We start from the raw sequence: 20641 nt of genomic DNA, 5'->3' as shown, positions 1-20641 counted from the left end.
CACTTTAATCTGATGTGTCTAATTGATAACAGTTCAATTGTTAGCAAATTAACATGTTGTTTCATGCATTGTTCCTCTTGCCCCAACGTGTTGTTCGTGTTGCCCCACTAGTTGAGTAGAACGCATGGAAAATCAAAAATGTTAATATAATTTTTTTACATTAAAAACAGGATTTTTTTTTAAATGTTATATCAAAGTCTTAGTTAAGACCTAGAATATGATGAACATACAAAATCCGACAGATTTTTTAACGTTTTTAATGGCTTTTAACGAGCATCTTCTTAGCTTGTTACACTTGCCCCACTTTCCTCTACATGTAAATCGGCCAAGATTTGTTTGAGCACACACAAGATTTTTAAATCTGTTTTCAGAGCATCATAATATACATATTCATTAATTAACAATACAAATTTGAATACACTTGGTAATAAAAAAGCCGAGATATAAGTATATGAAGTTAGTACTTTAAAAACGGGTGCCGGTGCCACGATATCTCAACACTGCTTTGACCAAATCGTCTCAATTTTTTTTGTGAAGATTCGTTAAAACGGTCCCGTGTGCATAACGAATTCCTATTTAAAAAAAGGTATACATATTTTTTTTTTGCTTTTCATATAAAAATCGCCAGTTTTTGATTTTGTTTAAAAATGATAAATTTCAAAATCGGGCTTCGTCATGCACACGGGATATATCTTGAGAGTCCTTACCCCATATTTCAGCCAATTTGGTCCATCCCATCTCGTGATATCGTGGCACCCGTAATTCAACTCGGTGTTTCATCTCTTACTCAGTTTAACATTGAAATATCTCATTGAAACAGTTGTTTTGAAAACTGAAATGTTTTAAGTGGATTTAATACATTTTCTTATTATGAAATTTTGTGAATTTCAACATGTATGTAACCCCTTAATTTTCTCCAATTTTGATAAATGATTTTTAGTTTTCGTGATATTGGATTTGCACGATTGAGGTGGAATGACCCATAACATACCTAGTCATTACTCGTTTTAGGATTTATTTGTTTGGTTACAGCATTTGTGAATGACCCCCACACAAATCTTGAAGCATTTCTTGGAGGGGCACGTGCCGCTCCAGCCCCCCTGGTACCGCCAATGGTTTTTAGAAAAAAATCTATATTTGAAGTAAAAAATAGTATGCAGTAATTTTTGTAGTATCCCAGTCTATGCTATCTATGCATTTTTACAACTTTAATGATAATTTTATCATTTTATAGTAGAACAATTAAATATAAAGGGCAAAAGGTAATGATAGGAAATGGTAGAATAGGCCAAATTCTATCAAAAACAAACATAAACTAAACACAAACAACAATGCAAATTAAAATACTAAAAATAAAACAAGAAAAACATAGAACAAGAGAAGTATTTTTTATTTTTCGTAGAACAAAAGTTGCTCAAAATGAACTCCTGAACACGGGAAAAATATACAAAATCGAAAAAAAATTGGGCAGTAGAGGGTAAACAAAGACTTGTGGTAATTGCACCCAAAAATGTTTTACAAAATAAAAGTCCAACTGCGTTGCGTTTACCAATAAAATTCTGAGAACGGATCACATTTCACAGAATCTACAGAAGAGAAAGTATGCGTGGACATACCGTACCAAACGCTCTAAAATAATTGATCATCCATATAATGCTTTCTAGTCAGAAATTTACCAACACATTCAAAGTATGTTTACATGGCTGCTGGGAGATTGTTTGCATCAGATCTGCTATCTCTTTCTACGTTTCTACCAAAAGTTTTTGGCAGGCGACTTCTAGCTGTGACTGACCGCCCGATATGTCAGCCAACATACTTTACAGGGCTGTGACAGCTCGAGCTCGATCATTGTTTGCATCAGGACACTTTGACGAGGAGATTGTCATTTTTGGGTTAAATTATATATTTTTGTCACTGGGCCTAGAAACGCTTATTCGAGGAAATTATCATATATTAGGCAGATTGGATTTGTTCGTCCAAATTGATTGTTTTAAAAATAACTTAACTCAAATAAAAACAATTTTTGCAAACATCTTGATGGAAACTTACTTGCTTACTTCTCACTGAGCTGTTTATTACTCAATTTCAATTGAAGACAAATTTCAGAAGTGGTGATTTAATGTCAAAGCGTCGGTCAAAATGCTGATATGCCAGCATTAGGTGCTTGATGGAATTATAAAAAAGGAAGAAGTAGTTGTTTATGTAGGGGAAATATACCCTTTCTAATCAAACACCTATCTTCGTCATATGAAGAGTTTGATGCTCGAGTAAAAAGCTCCAAAAATACTATTTAGGCTATAAACTTACCAGCAACAGCACCGCCTCGAGTAAGCACGCAAATTTATGCCATTTACTGACCAAAAAGATCTAATTTAATGCACTTTTGATCATAATTTCTATTTTGCGAGACCACTTCTCATCATTTTGGTGGCACACACATCCACACGCAAGATCAGATGTTAACTGCTTAACGAAAGTCGCCATCAATATCTTTTCACTTGCGCTAACGATTTCAAAGCGCTTAATATATAAAATTGCTTCCAACTACCGGCAACATGTTCTTTTCACCATTACTTAGTCACTCACTTGAAAAATAATCCCGAAAAATGTAAATAATTAGCAAGCGCCATCAAAAAAACAAACGCGCTAAGTCTTCTGACGTTTCAATTTTGACCACCCATTCCAATCGAATGCTGAAGAAAACCGAGCGAGAAGCGAAGGCAAATAAAGAACAAAGGGTGGCCACCAACACCACCATCAGCGCCTGTGGAGTGAGCAAGTGCTGCCAGGAACCTTTCGCTATAAATGCTACTTTTTGTGAGTGTTCGCTTAAAATTTCATCAATTTTGGCAGCACTAAGCAGACCCAAAAGAGTGCTGGAAGAAAAAAAGAACTAAACTGAAAATAGAAAAATGGGCGTGGCCCAATGCACTCGACTGATTAGAATGCATTTGGGAAATATTTGTTTTAAATGCTTGTAAAAGGAATAGCATAACTTTTAATAAAAGTGAAAATAAACAGAAATGTTCACAAAAAGTTGCTTTACTCGTTGGTGTACTTGGTTTTACTGAATTTCAAGGAACACTCCAGATTATCCAGCATCATTCAAACAAGACCGCTTATTAGGCTTAAAATGAGTTTATTTCCCCTATTAAAAAAAATAAAAGAGATCCAAAATCAAGCCACACTTTTGTGAAATTTTTCAAAAATTTCATTATTTTTGATAAAACTTAGAAAAAAACAAAGTAACTGAAAAGTTTAAAGCATTGCAAAAAAAAAACAGAATTTGAGGTTAAATTTTTGAAACTGCAAATATTTTTCAAAACTTTTTCCTCTTCAAAATTGGCTTGAAAAATAGTTTTAGAAAAATTTAAAAAAAAAATCTAAACTTTAAGGGCAAGCAACCAAGGAAGTTGTTGTCTTCTTTTACCAAAATTGTCAAACTTACGGACCCAATCATGCAAGAATCTGATTGTAAAAATAGTCAAACTTTGTTGTAAATAACTACGAAGACATTAATTTAGGGGATGAATAAAAAATTATATCGATAGTTCCCGTAGTATTGATAATACTAAAATGTCTGTAACAGAAATCTGGGTGCAAAAGCTATGGTTAATGTGTACCGTTAATAGAAATAAAAGTCTAATCAATTGAAAACATTTTTAAATGCATTTTCCTGCGTCATATTTAGATCTTCTCGATATCAATATTTCTCCAGCTGTCAATAAATTTGTCAGTCCCATCAAATAGATTGCTTTGATTTTACGATCTATAATTTGATATCTCCTCTTTAATATCGACAACGAGAGAGTCCACTGTAGTATATTAGAATTCTTTTAATAAATGTTCTCAATTTTTGTGATATTCCTATGCACAGTACTGCAAAAAATGTTGTTTATTCTAATCTAATCTAATCTAATCTAACACAAACGCAGCCAGTCCGATGAAAGCATGCTGGAAAGTCTTGTGATTAGATTACGCCCCAAGCACTTTTCTTGTCATTATTAATAATTGCAGTACATCCGAGAACACCCGAAAATGAATTGCAAAAATTAAAGCGGCCAGCCCTACTGCGTTGTGTTTGCCGCAGAGAGGATTCTAAGAACGGATCACATTTCAAAGAATCTACAGGGGAGGAAGGATGCGTGGACATACCGTACCAAACGCTCCGATTTATGATTTATGTTGTGTAGGGTGTGTTAAGTGTTATAATACATCATTATTCATTTATATTCAATTTATATTGAGTTTTATAATAAATTACCTGCATACCCTGCTGAAAACAATATTTGGTTATGAAAGGAGACGATTAAAGTACAGATGCAGGCTGATAAAGATAGTTAAAATTAAAAAAAATATTGACGATTAGACTTTAAAATAGGAAAAACTGCGAAGAAGAATTGACCCTGGGCTTTGTCATAATGAGTGTCATAGGTTTGATGCTTGTTTGGCAAAGAGTATGATTTGATTCGATGTGGAATTAAAATCGAAGTGTTCAGTATATTGCTGAAGCTTCCATTTTTACACATGGACACCACTTCATGCTGCGAGAACCCACTTTGGCGTAGTCTCAGGGCTTAATCGATGGCCGGTAAGCTGTCATCGAGACAAGGAGGTTCTCTGATAGTGGAAATATCACATTTGTACAATGAACCGCTACATATGTGATTTTTCCCTATCTTAATGTGGGTGTCAGGTTAGGATGCGGGTTTAAAAAAATAGTGTTTGTAGAATTTAGGATTTTAGCTATAAATATCAACTTTTTATACTTTGCCTTTAGTTATTTAGGGACAAAATTAGTAACAGTGAATTTAGTAATTCTATCAGAATCGGTGATTTTCATTCAAGTAGCATAAAAACCATTCTGATTTGTCAAAATTTCCATAGAGTCTCGATCAATCAATAGTGAAATGATATCGGACTAAATTCGTTGATCTGTTGAACTAACGGTTGTCGGATTATGATTGTATCGACCATTGTTGCGAATCGAGGATCTACTGGAATTCTGACGAACAAATGGTCGTCTCTTTTTCAATTCACGACTTGTAAAATATCAACTGTTTTTTTTTTGTTTTTTAAAAGAAGCCAGACAGGTTTTAAAAGAAACGTTTTTTTTGGTTAATAATTAAAATGTCGGGGATTTGAGATAAGAGTAGCTTTCGGATAGGTTGCTTTAAATCTTGTATTCAATTCAAGTTAGGTAGTTATCCGCAAATGAATATTTGGACTTATATGAATAATTGAACATTTTGGACTTATGAATAACACACAACTGTGCATTTATTCTAGAGTCAGATCCATACAGCGTCAGTGTTTATTTGGTCGAAGTGTACTAATTCATTGGCAGATCTGGTTCTAGTTGTAATGTACGACAAGACTACTGACGGACGTGACAGGACGAGGGCCCAGTTTAGAGGTTTCGACATCAACGATGTGCGGCTGGATCACCCTCCCAAAAAAAAAAAAAAAAAAAAAAAAAAAAAAAAAACTGCGAAGAAGAATTGAATAAGGATTTCACAAGAAATGAGTGAACAGAAATTAAGATTAGTAGGAGAAAAGTCAAATAGTTCGAAACAATGTTTTAAATTCATAAATTCTTTGAAAAGGATACACTGCTCAGGATGTCCCGGACGCGCAAAATCGTGAAACCGAGTCTCATTATATCTATTGTCGCGCAGGAAACTGGACAAAAACTAGAAGTGGAATTTTCAGGAATCCTTCGCCGACAAAATATCACAGCAACAGCATCCACTTTTGATAACTATTCACCTTACGCTCACTGTTTCTCACGATTTTCCATTTATCGCGTTGAACGGTTCGAATTTCACTACTACAAGATCGAAGCTTGAATATCTACCCCCTGTGACAAAACGAGATGGCGATCCCCTGCGATGAAAAGAGGTACGATTTTGACTTGCATCCAAGTTATCGCAGAAAGTTTTATGCAACCTATGCCCATTGCACGGCGTGTTTTCTGGGCAACCTTAAGGAGAAAAAATAGTCATCACTACTTTCAAATGTGTCTTATATGAAATTTTCTCAGCTTTCCAATGCTTCTAAGAGCGAAATGTTTCATCGGGAAATTTCTGAGATATCTCTATTTTAAGTTTTTTCTTTTAAAATCCTTGATTATTAATTAGACACTTTTAAATAACAGTCCAGGAAACTTGTCGAATGATGTGTTTCATGTGTCTTTTACTCATCAAAATGTGCAGAATAAGACAAGAAACAACTTTGTAGAAAGTTGCAAACCGCTAAACATTTTGAAAATTAAGTTTTTACCGAATTTTTGAATATGTGGGATTTATTCAAATATGAAAATAATAAAATCGTATTGAAATATTATGTTTACAAGAACAAATAGATTATTACATAATTGTTGTGTACAAATAACAATGCTCTGATTCAGTTTGGAATTAGCTGATACAACCGAAATTTCTACAGGTTTGAGATTGATAGGGTATTACAAGATTTTTAGGAATAAAAATAATATTTCCTTAATCAAGCACTAACCAGTTGCATGGATACAAAACATGTTTAATACTAGAAATTGATTTGCAAATTACTGTTGCGAGCTTTAGGAGAAATAGTTTTCATTAGTATGAAATTATTGTTTTAGTTTTTTTTTGTATTAAATGATTAGCAATATTTTAGAAGTTTATAAGACTCTCATCTTCAATCTAATCTATAAAAAAAAAATATATATATTTCTTGATTTTTTTTTTCGAATAGTTTGAAAAGAAAGTTACTGTTTGTTTTTTTTGTTAAAATATTATTTAATTTTTGTTCAAACAAAAAAAAAATTTGTGACGGTGTTTTCAGCATTCTGAATTGGAAGACCCGAGTTTTATTGCTACTTTTAAGTGCATTTTCAACAGAAAACATTTTATAAAATTTTATTTTTATTTTATACTCATGAAAATATGACTTTTGAAGCTTGCTACAGTAATATGTAGTATATTTTCGATTTCAAATCATATTTGTATTTATGTTCCAGTTTAATGTTTGCTTAAGAAAATATCAAATTTATTCATTAAAATTCTATAATACCATTAACAATCTCAAACCTGCCAAAGTTTCGGTTGAACTAGCTAAATCAGAGTAGACACGTGTTATTTGTACACAAAAAATATGTGATTATCAAATAATTCATGTACAAAATATATTTTTACACTGTTTTATGATTTTAATTTCTGAATAAATCCCATATATTCAAAAACTTAGACAAAACATAATTTTCAAAATGTTTAGCGGTTTGCAACCTTCTACAAAGTTGTTTCTTGTCTTATTCTGCACATTTTGATGAGTAAAAGACACATGATACACATCATTTGACAAGTTTCCTGGACTGTTATGTAAAAGTTTCCAATAAATAATAAAGGAATTTAAAACCAAAAAACATAAAATAGAGATATCTCAGAAATTTCCCGATGAAACATTTCGCTCTTAGAAGCATTGGAAAGCTGAGAAAATTTCCTATAAGACACATTTGAAAGTAGCGATGACTATTTTTTCCTGATAAGGTTGTTCTAGAAAACACGCCGTGATTGAAAAAAATGTCTCCGGAACGACGGAAAATGGAACAGCGCCGCAGCAAATGTCAAATGGCATGAAAACCCAAATGAAAACTTTTTTTTTTAATTTGATTTTTTGTGGATAATCGTCTAAATTAGGTAAAAACTTCACTTGATACCCAAAATATGATTTTTAAATAAAATGTTAACACCAAATTTACACCGCAGAGTCACGCCAACTTCGCAAAAATCGTATCGAAATGTAGAGCAATAAATGAACGAACCGACGCGTTTCGTATACACGGAAAAAACCCGTACTGCAAAAAATGTTGTTTATTCGCGAAAAAAGGTGCGTGTGGTTATGTTACACATGACCAATATTACAAAGAACCTTGCACAAAGCTCGTAACATTTACAGTGCAGACCAAGGATGTGACCATATCAGAGATGGGATTATAATTATAATCTTTTTTTTTAATTTTTAAAATAGTTTCCAGTTTTTTTCGAAGAGTTCAGTATTTCCTTCAATTTCGTCTAAGAAACCTAAAAGATTGAACCACTGGTTGCTGAGCTACAGCGAATAAAAGAAAAAGAAACAGGAATTTTGTTTTTTAGGGCTCACTTAAACAACCCTCTACTTTCTAATGTCGATACCTCAGCAACAAATGGTCTGATTTTCAGTGTTAAAATATGAAACATTCGTGAAATTTGCCGATCTTTTCAAAAACAATATTTTGATTTTTTTTAATCAAGATTAACATTTTAAAAGGGCGTAGTATTGAATGTTTGGCTTTTTTGTGACAGTGAAGGCCCCCAAAAAAAGTTTGAGCCAAATCAAAAAATACAAAAAAAAGGTCGAAATCAGCCGATTTCGTAGCTCTAATTTAAATTGTCATGTTTTTTTGCCGCAAATTCGCGATTGGCGTTGCAATTGCCAGTCAGCCCCACCACGTTGCGCGTTTACCGCAGCGATGATTCCTTGCGTTTTAAATTGAGTATAGCTAACGGGATCTTTTCCTTCTATCCTATCCCCAGGTCCACGCCGAGAAGGAGGTCTCGTTCGACAACGGCATCGACGGTTCGGTCGCGGAGGACTGCTTCTTCGCGATGCGGGCCTTTGCCGCCGGGTACACCTTCAACTTCATCGAGGGCGAAATGTACGAGAAGAGCCCGTTCACGCTGCTCGACTTTCTGCAGCAGCGCAAACGCTGGCTCCAGGGCATCCTGCTGGTGGTCCACTCGAAGACGATCCCGGTGCGCAACAAGCTGCTGCTCGGGATCAGCGTGTACTCCTGGGTCACGATGCCCCTGTCGACGTCCAATATGATCTTCGCGGGGCTGTACCCTATTCCGTGCCCGAACCTGGTGGACTTTTTGTGCGCGTTCATCGCCGGGTTCAACATCTACATGTACGTGTTCGGGGTGATCAAGAGCTTCTCGCTGTACCGGTTCGGCGTGGTCAAGTTCCTGGCGTGCGTGTTGGGCGCGCTGTGCACCATCCCGATCAACGTGGTCATCGAGAACGTGGCGGTGATTTGGGGGCTGGTCGGGAAGAAGCACAAGTTTTACGTGGTGCAGAAGGACGTCCGGGCGCTTGTTACCGTTTAAAAGGGAGGCAGTATCATTACTAGTAGGTTTAAAGTTCTTTCTAATTATGATTATTTTTTACCAAGAGCAAGTTAGCTGTTAGCACACACACAACACCCCCAAACCAACCAACAACCTTTGTACATTTGTTAGAGTTTGTGAGTTTTTTTTTCTGAATTTATCAGAAAAAAAAGAAAGAGTATTTTGCGCGCATAACCGTTTAAGGGAAAACGAAAGTCATTTGTGTATGTTGTTTTTATGTGGAACTTCCTCATGAAATGGAACAAAACAATATATAAGTTTATTCTAATACAGAAATTGTTTGGTTCTTCCCCGACTTGGCTTAGATTGAGTGCGAGAGTGTGTGCGGGTGCGCGAGCAAGAGAAAAATTCTATGAGATTTTTTCATTGTTATTTATTTTTTCCGTGTACATTTTTTCTGTTTTCCGTGTGTGTAGAGAAGAGTAAGGTTAAGCATTTTTACGTGTACAATTGTATTTTGAAAACCGTGTTCTCACCAACGTGTATAATTAGTGAATATCATTACGTTTACGTGGCATTGGCATTTTTTCCTCTTTCCCCATTTCCCCGCTCACCACTTTTAGCAGATTCCTTAAACTTTTCACTCTGGGTGCTCTTAAAAATCACACACACGCAAATCATTTCATTATTCGATTTCAAACTTAACACACAAGCAAAAAAGAAAACAAACGGGACGAATCTACTTATTTAGAAAAAAACGATTTAAAACGTGGCTTCGTAAGTCGAGTGGAGCAAAAGAACAAAAATGGTTAAACAAAACTAAGGCAAAAACTCCCACGTCCACACACGTTGTTCACAATCTGTATTTAATAAAATATTAAACAACAAAAAAAACAATTTAGCGATATGATTAGACACAACCATGTAACGATTAAACGCAGTGCGCTAGGAAAGATAAAAAAAAATCTGGAAGAGGACAAACTTGCAACAGCAAAAAGAAACTAAGCTGAAAATATAATTGAAACAAGAAAAAACTTAAAAATAAATTTAAAAAAAAAGTCGCAAGCTAGAAGTTATTCCAAAATCAATATTGTTTAAGGCTAAAAGGAAATGTTTCTATAAATTTTTCGATAGAAACAGCAAACATACACACACAAACACAAACCAACAGTCATTTGATATGAGCGCCGACATGTTGCGAGAGCGCTGCGCGCGCTTGGCTTCTCTGTCTCCTGCGTAAAAGGGAGAACACCAGCGAAGCAATATGGAATAAAATACCTTACTAAAAAAACAAAAGTGCAGCAAAGGCAGATGGCATTAGGCAAACAAAAAAAAAGAGAAAGAAAATTGCTGATAATTCATGATCTACCTGTAATGGAATTTCCGATAAATATTGAATAAAAAATCAAAGCGATTAAATCTTACGAAAAGCTCAGTTTTTATTTCGGTTTGGAAGAGAAAGAAATCACCTTTGTTGTCCTTTAGGACTCAGTTCGGAGCCAGCTTCAAATGCGAAAAGCCTTACGTTCCCTACGACTCATCAATTGGGAGGCCATCGCTCGGATCGTTTCGTCCACGAGGTGCGGACAAGCCCGCACCATTTCCTTCCAGCCGTCCGTCTCCGTCACCTTGGCCGCCACGCTGCCGCTGAGAAACTGCAGCACGTGCTTCTTCATCTCGAGGTCGCTGTACAGGTCCGCTAGCATCAACGTTTGGGCTGCCGTTTCCGAGCTGAGCTTCTCCAGGATGTGGCAACGGCAGTGGCTTTTCAGCGTCGGAATGTCGTACCTATCAGCCGCTTTGTACAGCGCGTGGGCCATCGTCTCTAGACTGTCCAGCTCGTCCGTGTAGATGAACCGGAGCAGCGCTTCGAAAACTGGCGGTTCGATGTCGTCGATGGAAACGCAATTCTCGATTGTTTCCTGCATCTGGTGCTCGAACATGGCGCTGAAGACGGAGCTCCTGGCCGACAGGATGCACTTGTGCGCCGGGAATCGCTGGCCAGCGACCAGTATGGTGACGTCGCCAAACTTGCTGTCGAAACCGACGAGGGTCTTTAAATCCTTACTCAAGCTGCTCGGCAGAGGTTCGAATTGATTGTTCAGCGTCTCGTTGACAAGTCTTCCGTTTGCGGTTATTTTGCATTTTATGATCAGTTCGTCAGTTGGTTTTGCATTCTTGAGCAAGTTATCCTTTTTCAACAATCTGTCCCAGCCCCAATTTTCATTCAGAGGAAAATTATATTTGTACGGACCCATTACAGAATTGAAACCATTCGTGGTCGTAACTGTTATTTCACACGTGGCTTCGAGATTTCCTTGCGCTAAATCGGACGATACCAACTCAAGGTGCAACGACAAAAACAATTCATCCTCCGTCGCAAGTGGACGAACGGTCAAAATCCATTTGACTTCCTCTTGTAGGCCGGAAGGAAACTGAGGAGAATCCTGTGGCCCTCCCTGCTTTTTATGCCAGGCTTCGAAATTCCTTATGATCCATGTGTACGAGTACTCAGTTGAGTGTACGGAAGTGACATAAGTCTCTCTTGGTGCGTTGCTAGTTCCGGATTGAGCCATGGCGGAAGTTCTGAACTAAAGAGAAAAAATATTCATTTTTGTATGAAATTGATGACATTTTCCTACTATTTTCGCTGTTTACCTTTGCTTATTTGCTAAAATTCAAGACAGTCGTGATTGCAGCCCTTCCGCGCGAGACGAAATCAATCAAAACAAAATGTTTTTGTTTTGACAGTTGGTTCAAACTTTGAAGCTGCATGCACGCTCGTTGAAAGTAACCCAAGTTGCGGGTAAAAGTTATTAAAGAATGCTTCCTCCGCGGGGGATCCCAAATTTGGAGTTGATCACGGCCCCGTATAAAAAAAATTACAGTTTTCGACGAGGGGGATGACACTTCGCGATTTAATCAAAATCGTGCCAAATCGCACCAAATTCCTTCATCCTTGCTCATCTTTCCTTCATCGCGGTCTTTTTTGCTCATCGCGCCCAAATCGCGCCAGATCGCGCTCATCGTGTACATCGTGCACAGAACGTGCTCGAATGAAATTTTTCATTCAAGCAGTCAGGGTTGCCATAAAATAATCGTTCCAGCAGTTTTCCATGAAACTGGTCGCACTGCTATGTTTGTTTTTAGTGTTTCGAGCAGTCCGAAAAGGTAAATAAACAAATCAAATATTAAAACTCAGTAACAACATTTCAAAAGGGCGAAACCTACGATCCTGCCATTTCGGGAAAATCAACATTCAAAATTTTGCAATTCCGATCAATTCCTATTTCCTCAAAAAAGCATGAAAACCATCAATTTTGTCAAAACGTAATAGAAAAAAGCAATAATTTCATCATAGAGCGCAATTTGAAATTAATTAAGGTGTTTTTGCTATTAAAAATTGAGAAAAACAAATTACGCCTTTTTAAAGAGCGTGCCTCCATTTTCGCCCCACCGTATTCGCCACCCACTCAACCAAAACAACGGTTTAGCCCGTCAGGTTACGCCGCAAAGCAAAAGTAAACAACAGATTCGCCCTTTTGTTTTTTGTTCATTTTTCGGGTTTTTAAAGAAAAAAGTGGTGAAACAACTATTTTATCATTGTGAAACGTTACAGTCAGTGATAATACAGTGATATTTGCAACCTCAGTGATAAAAAATTGGTCTAGAAAGCCTTCAGAAGGAGTCCGATTCAGGCCAAGAATCGTTGAGCCAGGATACACCGTAAGTAGCAAGTTGGTTTGACGATGTGGTCTATATTGAAGTGACATTCATTGGGGTGTCCCCGCCGGAAGTGGGAGACATGGCACCTGACGACTAGGCCACCCCGCGACACCATCCTGCCTTCTCTATCTTTGCATAGCTTCAATAGTTACGGAGGCGATGATTTTGTACGGCATTCCTCCTAAACCTCCCTACACTAACTTTTTGTCCTGCAACTGCTAGACCCAGAATCCCCGGATGTTCCAAGAACCGGTAAATTATAGACCTTCACAATCTAGATAAGATTGTGAATCCAGACCAGATCCGATACTACAATAATTGAAATTAAAAAGTTATGTATTTAGGATCATACAAATCTGTGTTTGTTGTGGAATTGTGGTCAGAGTCATCAAAAACATACATTTTGATCCATTTTGAGGATTGTCAGGTTAAAATTCACTAAATTATAACGAAAATTTAGTGTTTCTAAATATACGTCGGAACTTGCAGAAAACACTACATTCGCCCCTCGTGATTGGGTGAAAACACAAGGGCGGAAACTCAATTTGGTTTGTTTTGATTGATGTTGTTGATTAGCCCTTTTGTTTTTTGCTTGTAGAACAACGTATTTTCGGAATTTTGTGATGGTGGAGGGTGTTTTAGAATCAGTTTTGTTCGCTTTATATGATTCTGACAAAAACTCAGTTTGTTTACATCTGAGGGTTTCGCCCTATTGAAAAGTTGTTACTGAACTTTCTTCGTTTTTTTCGGGACGGATTGCGGCCACTTCCTGTGCAGAATCTTTTTTTCTTGCGACCCGGAATCGGAAAAAGTTTTAGGCCGTGGGGCTTGGACGCGTTGTTGGCACCACCATCTTGCGAGCGATCCCACGCGCTGGTCAGCGTGTTGGCAAGCAAAGGGCAAAAAGAAGAAAAAAAGTTACGACGGTTCTGGAGTACCGTGACCAAGGTCTGGTTCGCCCAAAGGTCCTGATCGTGGTCCCGTTTCGCAGCGCGGCTATGAAGATTGTCGACACGAACCAGCGCCTCTTCACCGGGGACGATCCCAAGCTTGTGACTAACTACAAACGCTTCCAGTCCGAGTACGGCGGCGAAACGCTGGCCTTCCCGAAGGTCAACCCCAAGCCGGAGGACTACTAGCGGACATTCGCGGGAAACACCGACGACAACTTCCGGATCGGCATCTCGTTCAGCAAAAGTTCGATGAAGCTGTACACAAAGTACTACAATTCGGACTTGATTCTTGCCTCTCCGCTGGGACTCCGGATGACCATCGGCGCCGAGGGCGAATCCGAGCGGGACTTTGACTTCCTCTCATCCATCGAACTCCTTATCCTAGACCAAGCGGAGATCCGTCTCGCCCAGAACTGGGACCACTTGCTGCACCTGATGGACCACCTTCACCTGCAACCCCAATCAACCGAACACACCGACTTCTCCCGCGTCCGCTACTGGTGCCTCAACGGATGGTCTCGCTTCTACCGACAAACCCTCCTCTTTTCCTCCCACGACCTGCCCGAATTCCGCTCCATCTTCAACAACAAATGCGCCAACTACCACGGCAAGGCCCGCGTCGCCAACCCCGTCAAAACCGGCTCAATCCGGCACGCCATCGTCCCCCTTCCCCAAACCTTCCACCGCATCAAGGTGCCCTCCCTCGAGGCTTCCTACGACGCCAAGTTCGCCCACTTCACCACCGTCCTCCTGCCCCAGCTCCGCTCCGTCACGATGGCCCGCACCCTCATCTTCATCCCGTCCTACTTCGACTACGTCCGGCTGCGCAACTACTTCAAAAAGGAAGAGCTCAACTTTGTCCAAATCTGCGAGTACTCCAAGGACGGCAAAATCGCCCGCGCCCGCGACATGTTCTTCCACGGCAGTGCCCACTTTATGCTCTACTCCGAACGCTCGCACTTCTTCCGGCGGACGCGAATCAAGGGCATCCGCCACCTCGTATTCTACCAACTGCCTTACACGCTCACCAAATAAAACCATATTTATGGTTATTATCATGAAAATTCGAGTTCAACCCATATAACCATTTTTATGGTTTTGTGGGTCGATCTTAAAATATCATGATTTTCATGAAGTTTTGAGTTCGAGCATGACGAAATATTTCACTGGTTTCAGGTGCTGTGGAGGTTGCCTATTCTCAGGCGCTCTTGGTTTTTCTTTTGGAATCCGGTTTGAATTAAATTTAAGTGAAAATAAATCAACAACGAAGTCTTTATTTATAAAAGTATGTTTTAGAAAATACAATATATTTATACATATTTCATCTGCAGATCCGGCCTGTTCTGTTACCGTGATCTGAAGGAGCAGGAGAAGGACTTAGCGGTGCTGCTGGAAGTTGTTCTAGCCGCCGAGGTAATGTTCACCTATGTACCGATTGCGTCCTTCGAGGACTGGGGCGAGGAAGCGGTTTTGTCACGTGGCCTTTGTTGTTCTCGGTCATTTCACCCTCTTCGTCCTCGTCCAACACGACTTCCTGGTTGGGGTATTACTTGCTGGCTGGTGTTGAGGGTACTTTCTGGGCAACTCGACGTAACGGTACTGGTCTTGAGATTCCCGTCTGACCGGCTCCGAAAACCTTCAGTCTACCTGGCCATGCATCTGCTGCTGTTGCTCTGGTTAAAACGCTGCAAATTCGTTGAGATCAGATGCGAGGATTGTAGCAGCAAACTCTGACCTCCATTCATTCCCGTACACTGGACCGCCGTGAGCTTCTCGGTGACATCGAATCGTAGGACGACGAATTGTAGTTGCTGCTTGGGCGCATAGTCGAGATCGAGCTCTGTACACACGTCGGCGGCGGAGTTCGCAAACCTATCAAATCTGTCGTCTGGCAGTTGTTCTTGGCGATGGGCAAAGGCGGAGTCGTGCCCGGTTCCATTTTGAGATCGGTTATTTGCCGGTCAAACCCGACGAGCCCAAAGTGGCGTTGGTTGTTGATCTCCGGGATGTTGGACGCATCAGAGAACCATTATTGTTGATGCGATTCTTGAAGCGATTCCGAGAACCTCCTGCGGCCGGACCGCCGAGGTCAACCATATTCCGCAGGACGTGTGGCAGATCGGCGACCTGAAATTGAAGAGACCATAAGTTAGACAAGCTAAATACGTCACTAGATCAACTTTCAAACTCACCTGCAAATTCTCGTCCACGTACGGCCAAGCCGGATCATCAATAGCTCCGAGACTGCCCAGCTGCATGCTGCGCCGTCGTAATCGTCCACCAGCCTAGCAGTAAGCGCCCGTCGAGTGTGCGTCCGACTCCGCCTTGATGCTTGGACTGCTCATGCTCGTTGTCTTGCCATTGTTTGCCATGCCATGCATGTCCTCCGACCGACGGCTTCCGTCTAACATGGGGTTTGAGCCTTCTTCGTCGTGCTGGTACCCGTAGCCCTTTTGCTTCTTGTTCGCGTAAAAGTTCGGCCCGTGCACCGCCTTGACGTGCTTGCCCAGCGAAGTCGGATCGGTGTAGCGCTTGATAGTGCTTCTGAAAGTAATGCAACGGTTAGCGTCTGTTCGGTGAGGCCACAGCATAGGCACGGCTAGTTGAAACAAGTCTTACCTCATTGCTGTAGGTGCGGGTCTGGTGTTTTGGCCGGTCGGACGCGGTGTACGGCTTTTCGAAGGTAGCGATCGCAGGACTTGTCTGCTGAGCATTGCTTGCGCTGTCCGCTTCTTGTCGTGTCACTGGTTGGACGAGGAGGTTGGCTGTTCCTACTTCTGGCTAGAGATATCGATGATTTGCTGGAAATAGGAAGTTTAACTTTAGTGCTGATCGGGAGTTACACTGAAGACGCTTCTTACCTGCTACTTGGTCAAAAATTATCCGGATGTTGCGGATGGTGCTAAGAGAACATGCTGGCTGTAGGCGGTTGATGTGCGGGTAGACCCGGCAAGAAGGCATGGTAACGTGAACTCCAAGCGCCGGTCCCAGCGCACTAGCCCACAGATGTCCGTACGAGTCGGTAGTACTCCTGTTACGGGTCGCGTTTACCAGCGAGGCCAACGAGTTCGTCGAGTACCGAATCATTGAACTAATGTCTGAAAAGTCCGAGTTGCGGCTCACGTTGGCTCGTATGCTTCCGCCACGTCACGGATCATACCAGCAATTCATAATCGATCCACTTGATCCTGGAGTTCTGCTCCGGTTGTCTGGTTTGTAAGAAGCAGGGGTGCCGTCGAAGACTGGGTTGTATAAATCGGGGCGGACGTCGAGTCGGAGAGCTCCTTGCGATTAAGCAACTGCTGCAGAAATAGATGTTGCGCCGTTGGATTATCAACCGGTGTTTGTTTTTGTCCTGTTCAGGCGCTGAGCAGTCGTTGCCGACGAATTTCGTGCAACTGCACAGCTTGTTGACCTTGGAGAACACTTCGTCGACCGGGTAAACACATGTTCCGGAAGTCCTTCTTCGCCTAGCATCTGCAGATCCAGCAATATCCGGTTGACTTCGTCCGCCAGCAGCAGCGGCAGATCTCTCGAGATGATGTAAAAATAGAAGAAAATTTATGTCAGATACGTGGTCAACTCCGCGTCCGAAGTGGACCAACTGCGAATCTTGTTTTCGGTGATATCCGTTGCAGATGGTGATAAATACAGTACGAAAAAAATGGGATGCTTCGTAGAATTTTGTCGCCCTTCCTGGGCGCGGAATTCCGATTCGAGGTAGGCCAACCCGTGCCCAAAAGACTTACGATCATTTTTCTGGTTTTGGTCTGGGCAATGTTTTCAGGAGGAATCCGTCCATAAGTGAACCAGTTCCTCTTGCCAAATTAAGCATGCAATCCGTCCACCGGTGGACGGATTCCTCCTGCAAAAGATTGCCCACGAACTCGTCCACCGGTGGACCAGTTCCTCTTGCCAAATTAAGCAGGCAATCCGTCCACCGGTGGACGGATTCCTCCTGCAATAGATTGCCCACGAATCCGTCCACCGGTGGACCAGTTCCTCTTGCCAAATTAAGCAGGCAATCCGTCCACCGGTGGACGGATTCCTCCTGCAAAAGATTGCCCACGAACTCGTCCACCGGTGGACCAGTTCCTCTTGCCAAATTGGGCAGGCAATCTATCCACCGGTGGACGGATTCCTCCTGCACAAGATTGCCCACGAATCCGTCCACCGGTGGACCAGTTCCTCTTGCCAAATTAAGCAGGCAATCCGTCCACCGGTGGACCAGTTCCTCCTGCAAAAGATTGCCCACGAACTCGTCCACCGGTGGACCAGTTCCTCTTGCCAAATTAAGCAGGCAATCCGTCCACCGGTGGACGGATTCCTCCTGCAAAAGATTGCCCACGAACCCGTCCACCGGTGGACCAGTTCCTCTTGCCAAATTGGGCAGGCAATCTATCCACCGGTGGACGGATTCCTCCTGCAAAAGATTGCCCACGAATCCATCCACCGGTGGACCAGTTCCTCTTGCCAAATTAAGCAGGCAATCCGTCCACCGGTGGACCAGTTCCTCCTGCAAAAGATTGCCCATGAATCCGTCCACCGGTGGACCAGTTCCTCTTGCCAAATTGGGCAGGCAATCTGTCCACCGGTGGACGGATTCCTCCTGCACAAGATTGCCCACGAATCCATCCACCGGTGGACCAGTTCCTCTTGCCAAATTAAGCAGGCAATCCGTCTACCGGTGGACCAGTTCCTCCTGCAAAAGATTGCCCACGAATCCGTTTACCGGTGGACCAGTTCCTCTTGCCAAAAGGTTGCCCAGGAATCTGTCCACCGGTGGATGGATTGCCTGCCTAATTTGGCAAGAGGAACTGGTCCACCGGTGTGACAGATTCCTCATGCAAAACACTGCCAAAAAATCCATCTTCCAGTGGATGGTTTCCAACTCCAATAAATCCGTTGCAAAGCCAGTCCTCCGGGGAACCGACTGCTCTTGGCCACCTCTGCCACTTTCGACGGAATTCACTTACCTGATCCAATCCGCGAACTACCTGTATCAGAAAACTTGAAAGAAATGACAAAATGAAAGATTTCAAAAAGTTTGCAAAAATTTCGCTGAGTCCAAAATCCCACTTTTGGCAGTTCGGCAACTCGATCTAATTTTTTGGTGATTTTCACCATTTTGCAAGTTCGCGAAATCACACTTTTTCGAGTTCGCTTAAGCGAACTGCCAAAAGTGCGATTTCTGAACTCCAAAAAGTGGGATTTTTTGTAACCGTGTAGTTTTCGTGTAAGAGGGGTCGAACTGGATTTCGTGTAAAATTGAAATTGAAACGTTTCACCGGGTAAAAATTGCCTGTTGCCTATATTTGGGCGTTTTTGCATTTGCTTTGGGATTCTTATTAACGGTACACATCAACCATCGCTTTTGCACCCAGATTTCTGTTACAGACATTTTAGTATCTTCAAAAATACGGGAACTATCGATATGATTTTTTATTCATCCCCTAAATTACAGTCTTCAAAGTTATTTACAATAAAGTTTGACCATTTTGACAATCAGATTCTTTCAGGATTGGGTCCGTAAGTTTGACAAATTTGGAATAAGAAGACAACAACTTCTTCGGTTGCTGTGCACCCTTAAGGGAAATTAGATTGAACAATAAATTGCAATGAAACTATGAGTTGAACAATGTTTCTTTAAGTTTATTAACAAAATGTTTACAATGACTTGATGATAAAAACATATTCGACAATTTTACACAATATAAATTACAAACAATGCCTGTGTCCGATCAATACCGGAAAGCCACAGTCAGAACACTTCGAGGCAGTGCCAAGTTCTCAAACTGGTTCCGGCTTGTTGGCCTCCTATGGCAACTTCTTCACTCCGGTCAACGTTGTCACATCGTTCGATCGATTATAACCATGACTTCACGGTACGTCCATCGGCGTAACGTAGGCCTCGGTATCCCGTTGTCAGCACAATCTTGTTAGTTCCACGGTTTGGCTAGCTTCCAACCTCTTCAACTTTAGCACAAATAGCCGGAACCAGGTTCCAAACTGGTTGAAACGACAATCACGACGACACCTTTTACGATGTGTTTCCGGCTGTCACGTAATTAGAAAAAATAAAAACCAATTAGTACCATTAACTCCAAAATAATTCAAGCTTATATCGCTCACCGGAAGGCCGTTCAACCTGCTGTTCCTTGCAAACGCTCGTCGGCAGCAGACACACGGCACCGCCTTGACACCTTCAGCCACCAACTTGCTGTTATGCTTTATGGCCTCGCTATCGAAGTTGGTGAAAACCAATGACCCAGTTATGCAGCTGGACCGACTCCTCCCGATCTGGCGTGTCTCATAATGGATTCGGCCGGCAACACCTTAAAGGGGGAAGGTGTAATAGTCTGAACACCACTGCATTCCCAACATACCCATTCACACTTAATTTCCATTTTTATTACCATGCCCGGACCTCGCACAACAAGACCAGGTTTTGTCTTTCAAAACACAAACCCTGCCTGGCTGTAGAGCCCACACACAGTTAGAACCACTTGGCGCAAGCATAATTGCTGATGCTTGCGTATAGCCTTTTTCGAACCATATTTCGGTTCAACGACAATTGGCCGGGACGCTGACTCCTGCTGAGCCAGCGCAAGGGTTCAACCCAGTACAAGCCAACTCCAGAAGTCTATACTGTAGCACGTAAGTGTCACCACTCAAATTACATGTGATGCAACAAATTTGACTAGTATAAATACCCGAGTTCAAATAAACAAAAAGGAGTCTTTTCGGCTGGAACATCAAGGCGACTTGTCTACTTTATTTCGAGCTCCGAGCTGGTTACTGCTCCTCGCAGTCTACCACACCTTGGATAGCTCTTAATGCAAAGAAAGTCCCTGCAGGTTTCCCCGCGGTTCTTATGCC

The 20641-nt window shown here is 41.2% G+C and overlaps 4 protein-coding genes across 6 annotated transcripts in view; 2 read left to right on the top strand and 2 right to left on the bottom strand.

Moving 5' to 3' along the window:
* Positions 1-9980, top strand: part of LOC120413206 (beta-1,4-mannosyltransferase egh) — an 82582-nt gene extending 72602 nt beyond the window's left edge. For both annotated transcript variants that reach the window (XM_039573961.2, XM_052711504.1), the window contains exon 3: positions 8550-9980. In XM_039573961.2, coding sequence (XP_039429895.1) covers positions 8550-9122 — 573 coding nt within the window. In that variant the 3' untranslated portion in view covers positions 9123-9980. The remainder of the gene's footprint in view (positions 1-8549) is intronic.
* LOC120413286 (speckle-type POZ protein-like) lies at positions 9411-11898 on the bottom strand. Its single transcript, XM_039574062.2, has 2 exons — positions 11742-11898; positions 9411-11674 (listed from the first exon to the last, which is right to left on the bottom strand). Exon 2 carries the CDS (start codon positions 11657-11659, stop codon positions 10589-10591), a length of 1071 nt encoding a protein of 356 aa, XP_039429996.1. The 5' UTR covers positions 11660-11674; positions 11742-11898; the 3' UTR covers positions 9411-10588.
* Positions 11899-13046: 1148 nt separating this feature from the next.
* LOC120414535 (U3 small nucleolar RNA-associated protein 25 homolog) lies at positions 13047-14812 on the top strand. The gene is given in 2 exon segments (XM_039575778.2): positions 13047-13061; positions 13628-14812. Coding segments are annotated over 2 exon segments (1185 nt in total). The 3' UTR covers positions 14798-14812.
* Positions 14813-14935: 123 nt separating this feature from the next.
* Positions 14936-17571, bottom strand: LOC120427100 (protein cubitus interruptus-like). 2 transcript variants are annotated; one of them, XR_005606818.2, is made up of 3 exons: positions 16382-17571; positions 15955-16306; positions 14936-15889 (listed from the first exon to the last, which is right to left on the bottom strand). XR_005606818.2 is itself a non-coding variant. In XM_052711526.1 (3 exons), the coding sequence occupies exons 2-3, from the start codon at positions 16474-16476 to the stop codon at positions 16048-16050; spliced, it is 354 nt and encodes a 117-aa protein (XP_052567486.1). In that variant the 5' UTR covers positions 16477-16563; positions 16624-17571; the 3' UTR covers positions 14936-16047. The 2 variants fall into 2 exon arrangements, 1 of the variants encoding a protein (XP_052567486.1); XM_052711526.1 differs by having other exon boundaries at positions 14936-16306; positions 16382-16563; positions 16624-17571.
* Between the last annotated feature and the right edge of the window lie 3070 nt (positions 17572-20641).

Source organism: Culex pipiens, chromosome 1 (genome assembly GCF_016801865.2).
Source record: "Culex pipiens pallens isolate TS chromosome 1, TS_CPP_V2, whole genome shotgun sequence".
Classification (NCBI taxonomy): domain Eukaryota; kingdom Metazoa; phylum Arthropoda; class Insecta; order Diptera; family Culicidae; genus Culex; species Culex pipiens.
This window is presented reverse-complemented; position numbering and strand designations above follow the sequence as displayed.

Coding starts and splice junctions, on each gene's coding strand:
- LOC120413286 (XM_039574062.2), bottom strand. CDS start 11,659: ATGGCTCAATCCGGAACTAGCAACGCACCAAGAGAGACTTATGTCACT.
- LOC120427100 (XM_052711526.1), bottom strand. CDS start 16,476: ATGCTCAGCAGACAAGTCCTGCGATCGCTACCTTCGAAAAGCCGTACA. Junction 16,307..16,381: donor CCCGCACCTACAGCAATGAG/GTAAGACTTGTT, acceptor CATTACTTTCAG/AAGCACTATCAAGCGCTACA.